General features: G+C 37.0%; 2 protein-coding genes across 2 annotated transcripts; one reads left to right on the plus strand and one right to left on the minus strand.

Moving 5' to 3' along the window:
• Positions 1-3,612: 3,612 nt before the first annotated feature.
• On the plus strand, positions 3,613-6,377 carry LOC120080843 (uncharacterized protein At1g26090, chloroplastic). The gene is made up of 7 exons (XM_039035496.1): positions 3,613-4,075; positions 4,354-4,497; positions 4,577-4,651; positions 4,757-4,947; positions 5,034-5,205; positions 5,283-5,702; positions 6,065-6,377. The coding sequence occupies exons 1-7, from the start codon at positions 3,791-3,793 to the stop codon at positions 6,194-6,196; spliced, it is 1,419 nt and encodes a 472-aa protein (XP_038891424.1). The 5' UTR covers positions 3,613-3,790; the 3' UTR covers positions 6,197-6,377.
• A 143-nt stretch (positions 6,378-6,520) lies between these two features.
• LOC120080841 (protein CHUP1, chloroplastic) lies at positions 6,521-15,069 on the minus strand. Its single transcript, XM_039035494.1, has 9 exons — positions 14,104-15,069; positions 13,835-13,893; positions 13,001-13,744; positions 8,599-9,981; positions 8,353-8,484; positions 7,915-8,096; positions 7,628-7,739; positions 7,079-7,222; positions 6,521-6,833 (listed from the first exon to the last, which is right to left on the minus strand). The coding sequence occupies exons 1-9, from the start codon at positions 14,210-14,212 to the stop codon at positions 6,732-6,734; spliced, it is 2,967 nt and encodes a 988-aa protein (XP_038891422.1). The 5' UTR covers positions 14,213-15,069; the 3' UTR covers positions 6,521-6,731.
• Between the last annotated feature and the right edge of the window lie 840 nt (positions 15,070-15,909).

The following is a 15,909-nucleotide window of genomic DNA, read 5'->3' on the forward strand; positions in this document are numbered from 1 at the left end:
TATGCTCGAGTTTCACATAGAGAGCTCAAATATATAGAATCTTGGTGTTATTTGTCCAGTATTAATACCGAGATCCACATAATTACACGAATTTATAAATTAATTTACTGATTATCTTTTCAAATTTCTCTAAATTGTATAGTATTTGGTAGTGTGATTTTTAAAATTTGGAAAGATTTGGGAAGATTACATAACATTTGGAAAAATTAGCAAATTTTGGTGTGTAATTATGACGAGATGTACCTAAAACAATTGATATGTTAGATTTTTTTTTTTTTTAAACAAAATCTAGGTGGTTGATCTCAAGCGAGATAGAAAAAAAAATCTATTCTAACGAGTTTTCAAAAAGCATGATAGTTTTGTAAGGTGAAAACTTAAACATGTTATTTAAGACAATTACCCTTTCTATTATTACAGTTGAAGTTTATAATTGGTTTGACCTACAATTAGCTACATTGAAGACTATTTGGTGTTGGGTTTTATGTCATAAAACTCACATTTTGTAATAAGATAATAATATTCTATAGTCAATAAACTTGTTATTGATTTTATAAATTGCATACATAAAAGTCTAAATCCAATAAACTAAGATCCATGACTATTATATGAATACTTGAACTTTATGTAGAGACATAAAGATGGATCAAGTTCGAGTAAATAGCAAAAATGATCTATAGTATATGATTAAGGTTGGGTACCTTATTCTAGTAATACTATTGGATGCGACCTACTCTGTAGCTGTTACAAAGAGTTGTAAAGTGCTACAAACGAAGTGATCCTAATTTGTACATGTTATGACATGAGGAGTGGGGGTGTCCTATGCAATGAATTTTCATAAGATCGGATCAAGAAATAAGTCAACTTTATAACGTTGTTTACTGTATAAGACTGACTATTTCAAAGCGATGACCTAGGTAACTCGATTTTAATCCTGAGCTAACTATGAACTCCTGTTTATTCGGGGTTATCCTTAGATTTTCATAGGTGAGGGTTAGCTCAACAGTGCTGGCTCAATAAGCCTCCAATTTTGAGGGTAAGACCGAATAGATAGCTGGGGACATAGGGTGTATGACGGTATTCACGCCTACCCGATTTAGGGATAGGAGAAAGGTTGTTCTCAAGTACTGAATCCAGGTCTTGAACAAGGGGCCCCACCCTCTCATTGGACTGAGAGAGATTTGGTTTAGTGACTGGATCACAAATCATTTGTTTATTAGAGGATCAGTAGAAACTTAAGAAACAAGACGTAATCTCGAGGGTAAAACAGACATTTGATCCAGCCGTTATTACGAACAACCTGTGAAAGATCGACTTACTAATTATGGTTAAATCATGCGGACATAATAAATCTACAGTGAAGGAGTTCAACTATGGGCTTTAGTGAAGTGACCCATTAGTTAACGGGTTAATTCGGTGTAATGAGTTTAGCCAAGTTGGAGCCTATGATCTGTAGGTCCATGAGATCCCCCTACTAGGTCGTAAATGGATTAGCTAGTTTGATAAGTTAATTTGAAACGTTCAAATTAGAATTAAGGGAATTAGTAATTATATGAGATATAATTACACGTTTAATTTTAAGAATTAAACGGAATAGGAGAATAAATATTTACATATGATTTAAATATATGAAGGTGAATTTGTATAAAATTAATTTAATATTTGATATTAAATTAATTATAATTAATTAAATTGTTTAAATAACTATTTATTAATTTTATTAGAAAAGTAATTTATGAGATTAATTTTGCAAAATTAATAAAATTTTCAATTTTTGAAATAAAATTGATTTATGAAATCAATTGAAAAAAAATGGAAAACTGGAAAAACAACACTAAATGGAAATTTGATTTTTTCCATTAAGCCTTCAACTAGCTCACACCAAACCCATTTATTTTGGCTTCAATAAATCCAAGCATGAACTGCATCTCTGTCTCTTATACACATCTAGATGTGTATAAGAGACAGATATTGGGCTTACAACACTATAAATCTATAGTATACATTATAAACATGCATATAAATAAGTTATTTTATATATTATAAATATATATTTATAAAATATTTAAAATATAACTATATAAAATCGGGGTCGGGGATGCTCGCCCCGTTCCCGGACGGGGCCCCGAAAAAATTTTCCAGTTTGACCCCATCCCCGATCAAACCGGGGATTCCCTGCCCCGATCGGGGCGGGGTCCCACGGGGAATTTTGCCAACCCTAAACTGCATCTCATGCAACCATCTTCTTTGCATGATAGCACTGCAATATATTGAGAAGATTGGAGTAGAATTGAGGCATGCATTTATAGAATTTTTGCTGAAAAATTCGTGTTGAAGAAGTGGTTCTTCAAGTGGGTTATAACAGCGAGATCTTCTCCAAATTCCCTTCATTCAAGCTTATTTTGAGTTCTACGACTCAATCTAAAGCTTCAAAAGAATAGTGGAGAAGATCTTGAGGTGGTCTATAGCAAGATTGGAGAAGTTTGCAACTGAGAATCAAGATTTGAAGAAGTTTTACAAAGGTATGGCTTAAAACCCTCTTGTTTTAGTATGAGCATGCTTTAGTTACTGCCAAAATTAATGAATTAGAGTACTTATTGATCATCATTGCTTCCGCTGCTTGCTGATATACTTCATCATTTGGGAATCCTATTTAGCTATAGTCATCACTATTTGGAGACTTTCTTTGGCTACAGTGAACACATAATGCATTTTTTTTTCCATAATGAACACTTGTATAATTTTTGTTTGATTTTTGTATGTGAGTACATAGAAATATGTTCATATAAATTTGAATGGTTTTTGTATTTTTACTTACATAAAAAATAGAAGTTTAACCAACCCAACATAATTCGGAAAGAGCCTATAAATATCCCATTCATTGGCTCTTCTCAAAGGGAAATTTAGTGCTAAGGTTTGGACCAATCAATCGAGTCAATAAATATATACCAATCAGGAAATAATCGAGCTTCACTTGGTCTAGCACTCTACAACTTCAAGTGCTAGAAATAACTTTGACATCGTCAACATTACACGTAACTAGAGATGAGTGATCGTGAAAGAGCCTATAAATATCCCATTCATTGGCTCTCACAGGGAGAGACTAAGTAATCTTCAAATGAAAGTCATGACTTTAATCCTTATGTACTTAGTTGAAATATATATTCCTCGAATTAACTTAGATATTGGAGTAAGGCATACTTGGTATCACATCAGTACAAGTATCTCTTATGTAAGTCAACTTGAAAAGTGAGACCACATCGGAGAAATATGCTAGAGTGAAGTGAAATATAGTACTTTTGGATGGAAAAAAAATAACTGAATTAAAGCAAAATGCACCTTCTTGATTTCTAGTTTTCCAACTAAAAATGAATTAGTTGAAGAAAATTTAGCTTAGCAATAATTGACGAATTTGAGGATGAATCATACTCCCATTCTATTATGGTTGTACTAAAGAAACTAAAAAGTAAAACACTTAGATGCATTTTTTTTGTAATACATATCTTCGTATATTCCATTAAATTGTCTGATCATAATTTGATTGCGATAAATTCTCTAAATTTCTCTTGTGGAAATATATATATATATATACACATAGTACTCGATGCACCAAATATTACTCGGCTAAAAATTGGATAAGATGCTAACGACGGTGGAAAGAGTGGTAAAAGAAAAAGAAGAGGAGAGGAAAAAACACTACTTTTGGTTAGACGGCAGCGGCAGAGCCGGAAATGGGGAAATGGAGTTGCCAGATTTTTGGCAGAGCCTAATTCTAGAGCGTTAGCTACTTCACATGCTTATGTTTGGTAATGCCGATATAAACTCATCCACAAATTCCACCCACCTACGCCAACATTATTGCTCTATGGCTTCGTCTCTGCACTTCTCTGCTTCTTTCTTCGGGAACCCGATTCCCATTTCAATCCGAACAAGAACAGCTCCATGTAGGACAAGATTTATTGCCCTTCAGGCTTCAAAAGAGATTACGGACGTTTCTTCTCAAAACCCAACCCGGATGCTCACTTTTCTTGGCAAAGGCGGCTCCGGAAAGACCACTTCCGCGGTATTCGCCGCTCAGGTACGTGCATCTCTGTGTTATTTGTTCTGGGCATTTTACTACTTTTTGTTCTAGCACCAGCTTTTGTGCTTGTAAATTAGAGATCTCTATGTTCGATTGCTCGCATCCCTGATTTGAACATGAACCACTGAGTATGGGAAAGGATTTTATGAACCCATAATGATTCATGTCGATGGGATTCCATTCTTAAGCTACTTGATGGATGTATTATGTATCTGGGATCGATTACTTCCCATTTATGTATTTTTTTTTTTCTAAATTATTTGATGCGTTTTCAGCATTTTGCATTGTCTGGACTGCGCACATGCCTGGTGATACATAATCAAGATCCTACTCCTGAGTATCTTCTTGATTGCAAAATTGGAAACTCTCCCGTTGAATGCAGTCGCAACCTCTCAGCTGTTAGGTTGGAAACCACTCAAGTGTGTTTATCCGTTCACCTCTCTTTCTGTTATCAAGGTTTTGCTTTGGATTTCAGACTTATCTTGTCAATGATAACAGATGCTTCTTGAACCTCTCAAACGGCTAAAGCAAGCTGATTCTCGTCTTAATATGACACAAGGAATTCTTGAAGGGGTAGGTATGTGAACTTTAGAATATGATGCATCATAAAATGCTAGATTGTGTTTCAGTATTTCTATTTTTGGAGGGTTTTTTTTATGTATCTTAATGTTTTAATAGGTTGTTGGAGAAGAGCTTGGGGTACTTCCAGGAACGGATTCTATCTTTTCGATGCTTCAGCTTGAGAGATTCCTTGGGTTCTCAGGTATTATGGGCCAACGGGACCAAAAAGACAAATATGATATGGTAATATATGACGGTATCTGCACTGAAGAAACAATAAGGATGATTGGAGCAACCAGTAAAGCAAGGTTTGAGATGGTCTCTCTTTATAGTCCCCCCACCCCTGCACAAATTGGAAAAAGAAAATCTGTATTACTAAAAGAACTTTGAATAGGTTGTACTTAAAATATCTGAGGAGCATTGCTGAAAAAACTGATCTGGGGAGGTTGGCTACTCCTTCAATTCTGAGGCTTGTTGATGAAGCCATGAGTATAAGCAGGCCAGGCTCCCATCTTAGTGTTAGAACCAGTACTGATATATGGGAGGCACTGGAACACGTGTTAGAGGTAATTTGGTTTGCACTCTTGTCGAACAATATGAATGAAATTTTGGGAAAATTGTTTAATGGTCATTCATGGTGCAGAAAGGGTCTTCTGCATTTGCAGAGCCAAGAAAATTTAGCTGCTTTATAGTGATGGATCCTACTAGTCCTGCTTCTGTTCAGTCTGCATTACGGTACTGGGGTTGTACTATTCAAGCTGGTGGACAAATATCTGGTGCACTTGCTTTCATTTCTTCACACTTGAGTGCAGAATCTACTGCTAGTTTGAAGGAGAAATTTTCACCCTTGTCTTTGGCCTTTATGCCACAGTTCTCAACTGGTTCCTCAGTAGATTGGAACACAGTTCTGCGTGATGCATCAAGTAAAGGCCCAAGGGACCTTCTTTCTTTGTCAAAAAGCGTCACCAGCAGTCTGCTATCACCTGTAAAATTCGATCCTGGAAACAAATCGGTTACACTTCTCATGCCAGGCTTCGGGAAGTCAGAAATCAAGCTTTACCAGGCACGTTCATGCTCTCTATTAATGGGTTCATTCCCTACTTCATGAATGCTCTTGAATGTTCTTCCATCCGTCTGAGGATTTCCATGGAAAACTTGCATAAAAAATTGATACATATGCTTTTCATATTCCTAAAATTAGAAGAGAAAATATCATGCGGTAGGAAATTTGGAATGGCTTATCTATTTAGTATCAAATAGTGTTCCATTGAGTATGCATGACTTAGTTGATGCTTAAGTACGCATTTTGATTCTCAACTCATTGCAATTTTGCCTATGAACGAGGCATGTTTCTGAGACACTAGATTTGTAGCAGAATCACTTTTGCGATCATGCAATCATTTGTTCTATCATTTTAAGATGCAGTATAGGGGAGGATCTGAGCTGTTAGTGGAAGCTGGGGATCAGAGGCGTGTAATTTCATTGCCTAAAGAAATTCAAGGGAAGGTTGGTGGTGCCAAGTTGACGGACAGATGTCTTGTTATCACAATGCGTTGATGTAATCAATCACAAAAATTCACCTGGCTTCCATTTCAGATGTCATTTTGATGTTATTCAAATCATAGTAATTGTCAATTAACCAAGTATCTGTTCAAGGGTCACCAGGGCAAATGTACAACAATGTTTATAATCTGCCAAAAGGCACCAGATATAAAATTTGCTTCTGATTTATCGCTCAGTTTCTGCAAGAAGCATTTCTTTTCAACACTATCTCATCAATGGAGGTGGGGGGTTGGAATTTGCAATTTGACCAGATTTGGTTTTAACTGAAGCATCAAGAGATAACTTCGTATTTCCAATTATTATCTATTTGCTCATCCATTCTCAAATTGAATTCAGTATTTTCTTACTTTTTGATCCCATACTGTACAGCGCACAAAAGCTAACTGAGACCATAATCTCTCGCATCTTTCCAGTGGATTGGTAAATATACACTGTCCAAATGTAAATGACATCTGTTGTAGCGTTGAGTTACAAGTATTATATGATTGCTGAAATTGAATTCGGCTAATGATTAACTTGAATGAAAAATTCAGGCTTCTTGCTTATTGTCATTTCCTATCTGTGTTGTATGAACTCGGCTCCTCAACTCTTCGAAAGCCTTCATGCTCTCTGCGTCAAAGCCTCCCGCAAACTACAAACATATCGAATCCAATGTCAGATACACTTGTAACGTTTTCAAATACTAGAGAGGTTCTTCAGGTTGAAGGCTTTGTTCATCTGTTAGAACTTGATAGGAAACAACATTATATTCAAATTTGAAATGCAACAATGATCAACTGGCCATGAATGGTGCAACATTGATCAACTGGCCATGAATGGTGATGGCACGTAATTTTTTCCAACTTTTTCTTTTTGAAGAATGGTTGTAAAATATACCTGATGAACGCGGAAAGCAAAACGCACGCCTTGCAAGACCAAGAATTCTCTGTTTGGCTCCTTCTCTGGTTCACTCATTGCATCAAGTTCTGATGCTACACGCTTCATGTATTTCCTTGCTAATTGTACAGATGAGAGCTTAATCTGCGCTTGTAAAATTATGAATTACATTAAACATTTTGAGACGTTAATGGCCTCATATAAACATATTCTTCTTCTAACAGACAGTGAAACATATTCCTTCACACAACTGAAGTAAATGTAAACATAGTCTAAGATGCTGATGCTGATGCTGATGTTTTAATGACACTTGCGGCTTCAATTGTGATAGTTCCCAACGATAAGGCAAGGTAAAATTTAGAAATTGAATCTCTTTGTTATTTCGAGTGTATGGTTTGTAACTGTAGTTAGGAGTAACAAAAGAGACGGTTCAATACTAATTAGCATTTCAATATTTTTGTCAAGTTGCAATACTTTAGCTAAAATGCTAACTAAACTGAAGATCCAAATTTCTCAACGAAGAAAAGATTAAACTTCTCAAAGTTATACCTTTCCAACAACTCCTGTATCAGACAACCAATCAACTGGGATTCCAAACTCTCTATATCGCGAGATAGCCATGTCTCTTGTGCGTAGGAGTGCATAGACACTCTGCTCAACCCTTCCAAAAGACGAGAACGAAAAAAAAAACAAAAAAAAACAGTGATTTTTAAACAGTTATCATATTAAATACTTCGAGTGGCAAAGATGTAGATTTCCAAATGGCATGTTCATCAGTTGACTTGTTTAGTCACAAGTTCTCTAGTAAGAACCATGTCGTTGTAAGGAATACTTACTTCTCCAGCAAGGAGTACATTTTCTTTAAAGCTGCTTCACATGAGAGTTTAGGGTCATCAACAAACGTGGTGACCCGCTTCTCCAACTTCATAAGGTCCTGGTATTCAAAGGATGCCTCTCTCAATGCATCTGCTTTTCCTTCTGGCCAATCGAAATGCTTCAGGACTGCCCTTTCATCAACCTTGATCAAGGACGAAAGAAAGTACATCAGTAAACAAGGAGATAGATAAAGTAGAGTGATAATAACATGAAGAGTCCAGACTTGATGACTAGCTGGATAATAAAATTACACAACAAAATGCCAGTTCTTTCAATTTATTTGCATCCTCTTCATAATATAGCCAGTCCTTATCTACTTGATCTCCTTAGAACTCAAGAACACAGATGTACAACATATAGAATAGATCCTGTTCAAGTAAATATAATGAATGCCGTACCAAGAATGATAGCTCTTCATCTAACCAATTTACGAAGGCCACAACATCCTCTATATTAGAGAATGTAGCTGCTCGAACTTCAGCTGCCAATGACATGACAAAATCACCTTGAGTTTCCACATCTGCTTTTACCTGGATTTAGTAAACAAAGTTGCCTACTGTCAAATTACTACCATTATAATACCAATACAATATTAATGGTGAATGTGAGAAGAGAATACAAAAGCAAAAGGATGATCTACTCACAGCTATGAGGAATGATGACCTATTTTCAATCTCCCCAATCATGTTACTTCTAGCATCAGACACATTAGATGACGCAGAAGAAAGTAAAGGAGTATCCTTCTTTGCTTCTCGTTTCATCAATGTTTGATAAAACTCAACTAACTCAGGAGCTCTATGAACCTTATCACCACCTACACCTTTAGACAAGCTTCCTGGAGGAGGAGGTGGACGAGGTGGTCCACCAGTTGGGGGAGGTGGTGGGGCACCAGGAGGTGGAGGTGGTAGAGGTGGAGCAGCTGGTACACCACCCTGAGGATTGGGATTTGTGGTTACCGAAGCACCTGCTGATGGTCTCGGTGGTGGCTTAGGTGTCCGTGGAGGCCGCTTCTCAATCTCTGCTAGCTTCATCCTGCTGATAGCTGGAGACTCCGTCGTTTTATTTTCATCAGATGCATCAGTAGCAACACTAGATACAACTGGTTTTTCCTTTATTTGAGTAAGTTTTGGCGGCAAAGTTATAGGTCTATCTCTCTCAGTCTTACCTTTAAATTCAGAGTTCAAGTTTGAATTTGAAATATTGCCAAACCTCTCTGCTCTTGCCTGATCCGCCCTTTCCTTAATTTGCTTCTCTCTCGCTAATGCCAACTTATGTCGGTCTTTGTATGCTGGATATTTCTCATCTAACACTCCTTCAATGGATTTAGACATTAGTTGGAATGATGATGCTACAGAATTCAAGGAGTCGTTAGGAGTTTGAGTTCTGATACTTGGGAGATTTGGAGTGCCTGGAGAGTCGGGAATTTCCTGTTCCATCGTACCAAAGGTGGTGATTGCAACACTATCACTTGCATTTCTAAGCATCAACGATTCTAATGGACCCCTCGGCTTTTGGCTCATGCTCATCCTGCTTGGAGAACCCCCGGAAAAGGATCTGGCTGGTGATGAAAAAGCACTAGAATCATCTTTGCTTCTACCACCCCATTTCTTCAACTTCTGGATCAAGCTAGGTTTCTTACTGAGACTACTATATCTACTAAAGGAACTATCAATTGAAGCATTGTCAAAATCCTCACTTCCAGGAGAAGATGGCTGGGAGTAGTTGCTTTCAAGATCTGTGTCCCCTTGTCCACGTTCCGATCCTGCATACTCCAACATGAGTTGCTTAGCTTTCTCTTGGGATTTTGGGCTCAAATTCTTGTTGAGATCACGAGCTGATACTTTTCCTGTAGGAGCCTGGTAATTGCGAAGTTCGTATCTTAAGCATGCATTGACCCATCGAAGGTATACTAATTCTTCAACTTCACTGAACCTGTTCATCTGAAGTCCTTCAACTTGCTTTATTAAGTCCTCATTTGCATGCCTTAAATTATTGACTTGCTCTCTAGTCTGGGATACCAATTCACTCTGCCACAGAGTAAGGTGCAGTAAGAAAAATAAGCATTCAGGTACACGGACATTTTTCAAACATTAATTACTTGCCTGTTTTGATCATACCAAAAACTATTTGTAACTGGACACTTGATTTGGTTCATCATTAATGTCTTATCTTTGTAGATGAATTACATATGAAAATTTTCCTATTTTCCCATACAAAATCAAAAACTATTTATGCATGCTTGTGGAAGAACTTTTGCCAATACAAAATCAAAACTTCATGAGATGAAACTAATAGCATTTCTATCCTCTGGTTTTTTAATATACACCACACTTCCTTGAGCTAATATCTAAAGAACATGAATGCAAAAACATACATTATATCTTTGTATTAGTATTTCACTTGCATCATACTTTGTCCCATCAGACAAGACCATCAGATTATATTGCTTGACGTTCCCAGTTTACACTAACTGCTATCCCACACGACTGGCTTATTTAAACAGATGGAAAGAATTATTTGAATTTTAGGGAAGAAAATTCGGTGACAACATATTTGAGTCACTCTTTTCTAAAAAGATATCTTCAACATGGGGATTTATTTATTCGAACAACTTAAGTTATTTGTTGATTATTTCCTTTATTGTGAAATTCTCTATTGTATTTATTGTATTATATTTTCTGTTTTTTATTCCTTCCTTATTTGTAATTGGGTATTTCTTTTATTTAAGAAACCCTTTCCTCCTAAGAGAAATAATATTTTTCAGCATGGTATCAGAGCTTCAAAGGTTTTGAAACCCTAAAAACCCAAAAAACGCTAATTTTATTTAAAAACCTAAAAAAACCCCTACTTTCTGTCGCCGCCGCCGCCGTTGGTCACCTGAAGCATTGCCACTGAACATCGCATCTTCACCGAACGTGCTTTGGTCGCGTTTTTTGGTTGCATTCTTTGTCCCGTTTTTTCAGTTTTAACGCTCATCTGTTGGTTGTCTTCGCCGTACGACCTTGTCTACGTAGCCGACCGCCGTTTTACTGCTCATTGCTGCTTGTCGCCAGTCTGCCGGTTGTCTCATCAAGTTGCAAGTTTGTTCAAGCCTCTGTTTGGTTTTTTTTTTTTTTTTTCCATATCTATTGGTTTTATTTTTTGGGTCTTTGTTTCTCAACGATATGTTGAACACTAAGGCACCCATCACTCGAGTTTGTAACAATCGTGTCCATTCAACCGGTCCCACTGTCCAAATAACTACCATTCGACTTAATGGGGATAATTTTCTTCATTGGTCTCAAAGTGTTCGAATGTATATTCGTGGACAAGGGAAGATTAGTTACATCACGGGAGAAAAAACCGTCCCTAGTCCAAATGACCCTTCATTCGCTAGGTGGGACGCTGAAAACTCCATGGCTATGACTGGGCTTGTCAATTCCATGGTTGAATACATCGATTGTAACTACATGTGTTACTCTACTGCCAAGGAATTATGGGATAGTGTAACTCTATTCTGATTTGGTAACCCGTCACAAGTGTTTGAGTTGAACTTGAAATTGAGTGATATACGACAAGGAACTAACTCAGTTACACAATACTTTCACTCCTTAAAAAGGATTTGGCAAGACCCTCGACCTTTTTGATATGTATGAGTAGAAATCTACAGAGGACCAAAAGCACTATAGGAAAACTGTTGAAGATGGCCGTATTTATAAATTCCTTGTCGGCCTCAATGTTGAGTTTGATGAAGTTAGAGGTAGAATACTTGGAAAAACTACTCTTCCAACTATTAATGATGTTTTTTCTGAAGTTCGCAAGGAAGAAAGTCGCAGGAATGTGTTATGATTTGCAAGAAACCTATTGATTCAATTGAATGTTTTGCATTGGTGACTGAAAAAAACTGCAATGAAGGCTTCTGATCAATCCAACAAGCCAGATGAAAAGTCTCGTGTCTGGTGCAACCATTGTAATAAACCTCGACATACACGTGAAACTTGTTGGAAACCTCATGGAAAACTTGCAAATTGGAAAAGTTCTAAGCAAGGTGAGCGAAATTCCCATCAACATTCCTGATACTGCTTTCACGGTTAGTGTGGTAAGTCAGTTCATGCATGCTCCTGGGTCAGTTCACTTTGAAGCCGTTTATAGAATCTTGAGATATTTGAAAGCTACTCCAGGAAAAGGTATATTATTCAAAAAGCTTGACCACCCAAATGTTGAGATTTACACTGATGCTGATTGGGTAGGTAGCACGACTAATAGAAGATCCACTTCGGGTTATTGCTCTTCTGTTGGAAAAATTTGGTTACTTGGCGAAGTAAGAAACAAAGTATGGTTGGAAGAAATAGTTCTGAAGCAGAATTTAGGGTATTAGCCCATGGTATTTGTGAGGGCATATGGATAAGAAGACTATTGGAAGAATGGAATCTCTCTCAGACAATGCCCATATGCATTTATTGTGATAACAAGTCAGTAATTTCCATTGCTCATAACTCAGTCCTTTATGATAGGACTGAACATATTGAAGTTGATAAACACTTCATAAAGGAGAAGATTGATGCAGGAATAATATGCATTCCCTTTCTTCCGACAATAGAGCAAATTGCAAATGTGTTAATTAAAGGTCTTCCAAAATGGCAATTCAACAAGTTGATTGACAAGCTGACCATGAATGATATCTTCAAACCAGCTTGAGGGGGAGTGTCAATTATTTCCTTTATTGTAAAATTCTCTATTGTATTTATTGTATTATATTTGCTGTTTTTTATTCTTTTCTTATTTGTAATTGGATATTTCTTCTATTTAAGAAACTCTTTCCTCCTAAGAGAAATAAGATAAAATAATGTTTTTCAGCATTATTCTAACTCCAAAATCAAGGGCCTGCAAGTAGAATTTAGTTTTGAAAACAATATCGGAAAAAAAAAATATGTAGAATAACACCCAACAGCCCTTAACTTATTATCTTTATCCTATACTTTTGGTTAAATAAAAATTAAATTTAAGAAAAAAAAAGTAGAACTGGATAAAGAAGAAGGATTTGCAAGAGCTATTTCTAATTCTTACTTCTGTCATGTTGGACAGAGTCGAGATTTTATTTTCAGCAGCATCCAGTTTAATAGTCAACTCCCGCTTTTCAATTTGAAGCTCTTTGTTCTTCCGCTTGAGTTCCATAACTTCAACCTCCAGTTCCCTTACAGCTTTCAACTTCTTTTCTAGTTCAGCATCTTTCTTTATAGTTTCCTGCTCCTTTGCCTGTAGACCAGAAACCTGTTGCTTGAGTAATAATAGCTGGCCTTTTGTTTGGTTAGCATCAAGCTGAATCTGCCTCTGCAGCTCTTTGATCTTATTCCTTGCAAATTCCAACTCCTTCTTCACTGCAGCATCTTGTGCAATCTCTTCTTGAAGCTTCTTCCTTTCCGCCTGCAAAGAGCTGATGGTAATATTAAGCATATCAATCTCTACTGCCTTGATCTTGAGCTGCCTCTGTAACTCTACAATGTCAGATTCCTGTTCTTTCAATCCATAGTATTCAAGCAATTCACCTTCAAGCTTTACTTCCCTCTCCTCCAATTCCTTTACTAAGTTGCGCAATCTCTCCAGTTCACTTGCATTGTTTGCCATCTCAGTTTCATATACTCTATCCTTCTCAGCTTTACTGTCATCAATTTCAGGTAATGGGAATTCGATCTCCCCAGATAGAAGGTCTTCAAATTCAGGTAAAATGTCTTCATCTTCAGTTATATAAACAGGAACTTGATCGAATACGCTACTAATTAATTTGACTTCTTCTTCCTCCTCTTCCTCCCCCTAAAATAAAAGAAAGCTCTTTAAATTAAAAAATATGATTTCAATATTAGAAAACTTACAAATTCTGGAATGTTCTGAACATCTACTTACATAATTATCTTTGAAGTCATGGTTAGAATGTTTAACCTCCTCCTTCTCTTCACCATTTTCTAAGTAACAAAAAGGAATAATTTCAAGATATCAGACAATATAATAAAACTTATCCAGCAATATAAATGAGATAAAAGCTGAAGAAAAAATCAACGAGAATTTTTTCTACATCAAACTGATAAAAAAATAGAAGGTAGAAACAAGGTATATGACAAAATTATCAAAGAAGAGTTGAACGCTAAACAACTGTTGTTCAAATATATGAATACCGGTGAGCTTGTCGACGGAGGCGACGGAGTTTGAGTTTTTAACATTGAGCTGCCTTACTGCATAGGCTGCAATTGAAGCAGCAACCACAAGCCCTAGCCTGAGTACCATCAAGCAAAAACTTCCATAGAGATTTCAACTTCCCATTTGAGATAACCCCGTTCTTCAAAACTGTATTGTCCATTCCTCCCCACCTCCATGACTATCATTTCAAACCATTGGGGAGCTTCTAAAATGCAGAACAAGCTGAACGAATTGAAAAAATACAATCCTAATGAAGATTCTAACCAGAAACCAGGCTGGTTTTTTCAATTAATGCGCAATTTCAGTGGCCATACTTCCATCAACATTCTTAGAGCCATCACCCTTATCATCTTCTCACGTTTTTGGATCCTACAAATAGCAGACTTAGCTTTGTATGCAGAGAATTTTCAACGACTAGAAGTTTAAGACAAATTCTGATGCTAACTTGCTAAGAGCCATGGTAACCACCAATAACTAGTGGCCAACCTTTCTCCTAAAGGATTACGTCCCATGAATTTGTGGGCATTTAACAAGTTACACCACTCGTTCAAAGGATTGAGCAAACAGTAATAACACCAAAAAACAAAGCTGAAAGAGACCGTGGTGACTGTTAAATTTGAAGGAAAACTTCCGACCGGTGAACTCCCTTTCTTATCCGAGTAATGTATATATCTATAAATTAAAAGAAAAATTGCGAGCAAAGAAGATAACAAACTTTCACTTGTCCCAATAAATACAAATGTTCCTGCTGGCTTTTGGCTACCTAATTGGTGGGTATTTGTCACTCTTTAGTTTCGACAGCTTCCAGCCTAATCAATGAACCAAAGTCATCCAGTATTTAGATGAGTTAATGGGTCTCTAATAATCCCCTGCTTAGAGTTGTTAACAAGAGAAAATCACTAAGCTCAAAAGCTACCACCCTGCACAGAGAAAACCCAAAAGATTAAGACAAAACAGAAACAGAAGCAGAAGAGGAAAAGGGCAGACAATATGGGGGTAGAGGAAAGGTTCAAATTGTTTTTTTGACATCGATACGCACCATCTAGAGGAAACTATTCACAAGGGTGGTTGGGCCTAAGCTTAAATTAGATTAAGAAATGGTGAGTTAAAGCTTACCACAGAACGAGTGTGAAAGAAGATGGACACGATGCGTAAAAGGGTAGGTTTGTGAAGCAAAAGAAAGGCTGAAAATTTAATTCTTAGCCGGTTTGCTGCAATGGACCGGTGCATGTGGAACCATGCTGTCAAGCGCCCAACAAATGACCTTTACTCTTTTTGGCATGTCTCTCGGACTTCTTGTTTTCTTCTGTCAGCCGCTTTCATCGTTCAAAAACTTTAGTGTGTAAAATTTTAAGCCCATATTAAACGGTTTTGACTTAAATGTAAACTAAAGTCGATTTGGAAAGACTTCTAAATACGCAAAAAAAAAGTGTTCTTCAACTTCGGAAAGGTCGCACTTGGATGAGAAATTTGAGAACTGAGGTTTCGGTAACTTGAGAATATTAGTGAGCCAAACTTTGAGAATGCTGGGAGAGGTTGCTTTCGGAACCATAAATACGAGAACCCGGACAAGACAGTAGCAGCCAATATATGTCATCCAAGAGCGCTGTATTTGTGGACATGGACCTTGTTGGTCCCCGTGGAAGTTTGGCCGGCATTGGCAGTAGTAGAGAGAACAACGCATGTTTCCCAGTAAATTTCAGCTTTAATCATTAAAAACGTTGCATAAGATTGCAGGCTGAAATTGGTCAAGATCGTGCCTAGAAGTTACGATCAAAGATAGG

This window comes from Benincasa hispida, chromosome 7 (genome assembly GCF_009727055.1).
Source record: "Benincasa hispida cultivar B227 chromosome 7, ASM972705v1, whole genome shotgun sequence".
Lineage (NCBI taxonomy): Eukaryota > Viridiplantae > Streptophyta > Magnoliopsida > Cucurbitales > Cucurbitaceae > Benincasa > Benincasa hispida.

What these genes read in the sequence shown, in the direction of transcription:
- LOC120080843 (XM_039035496.1), top strand. Translation starts at nt 3,791, where the DNA reads ATGCTTATGTTTGGTAATGCCGATATAAACTCATCCACAAATTCCACC. An exon ending in GGAGCAACCAGTAAAGCAAG is followed by an intron (nt 4,948 to 5,033) that starts GTTTGAGATGGT and finishes AACTTTGAATAG; the next exon opens with GTTGTACTTAAAATATCTGA. An exon ending in CAGAAATCAAGCTTTACCAG is followed by an intron (nt 5,703 to 6,064) that starts GCACGTTCATGC and finishes TTTAAGATGCAG; the next exon opens with TATAGGGGAGGATCTGAGCT.
- LOC120080841 (XM_039035494.1), bottom strand. Translation starts at nt 14,212, where the DNA reads ATGGTACTCAGGCTAGGGCTTGTGGTTGCTGCTTCAATTGCAGCCTAT. An exon ending in CTCTGTCCAACATGACAGAA is followed by an intron (nt 9,982 to 13,000) that starts GTAAGAATTAGA and finishes ACTCTGTGGCAG; the next exon opens with AGTGAATTGGTATCCCAGAC. An exon ending in GGTCATCATTCCTCATAGCT is followed by an intron (nt 8,485 to 8,598) that starts GTGAGTAGATCA and finishes TACTAAATCCAG; the next exon opens with GTAAAAGCAGATGTGGAAAC.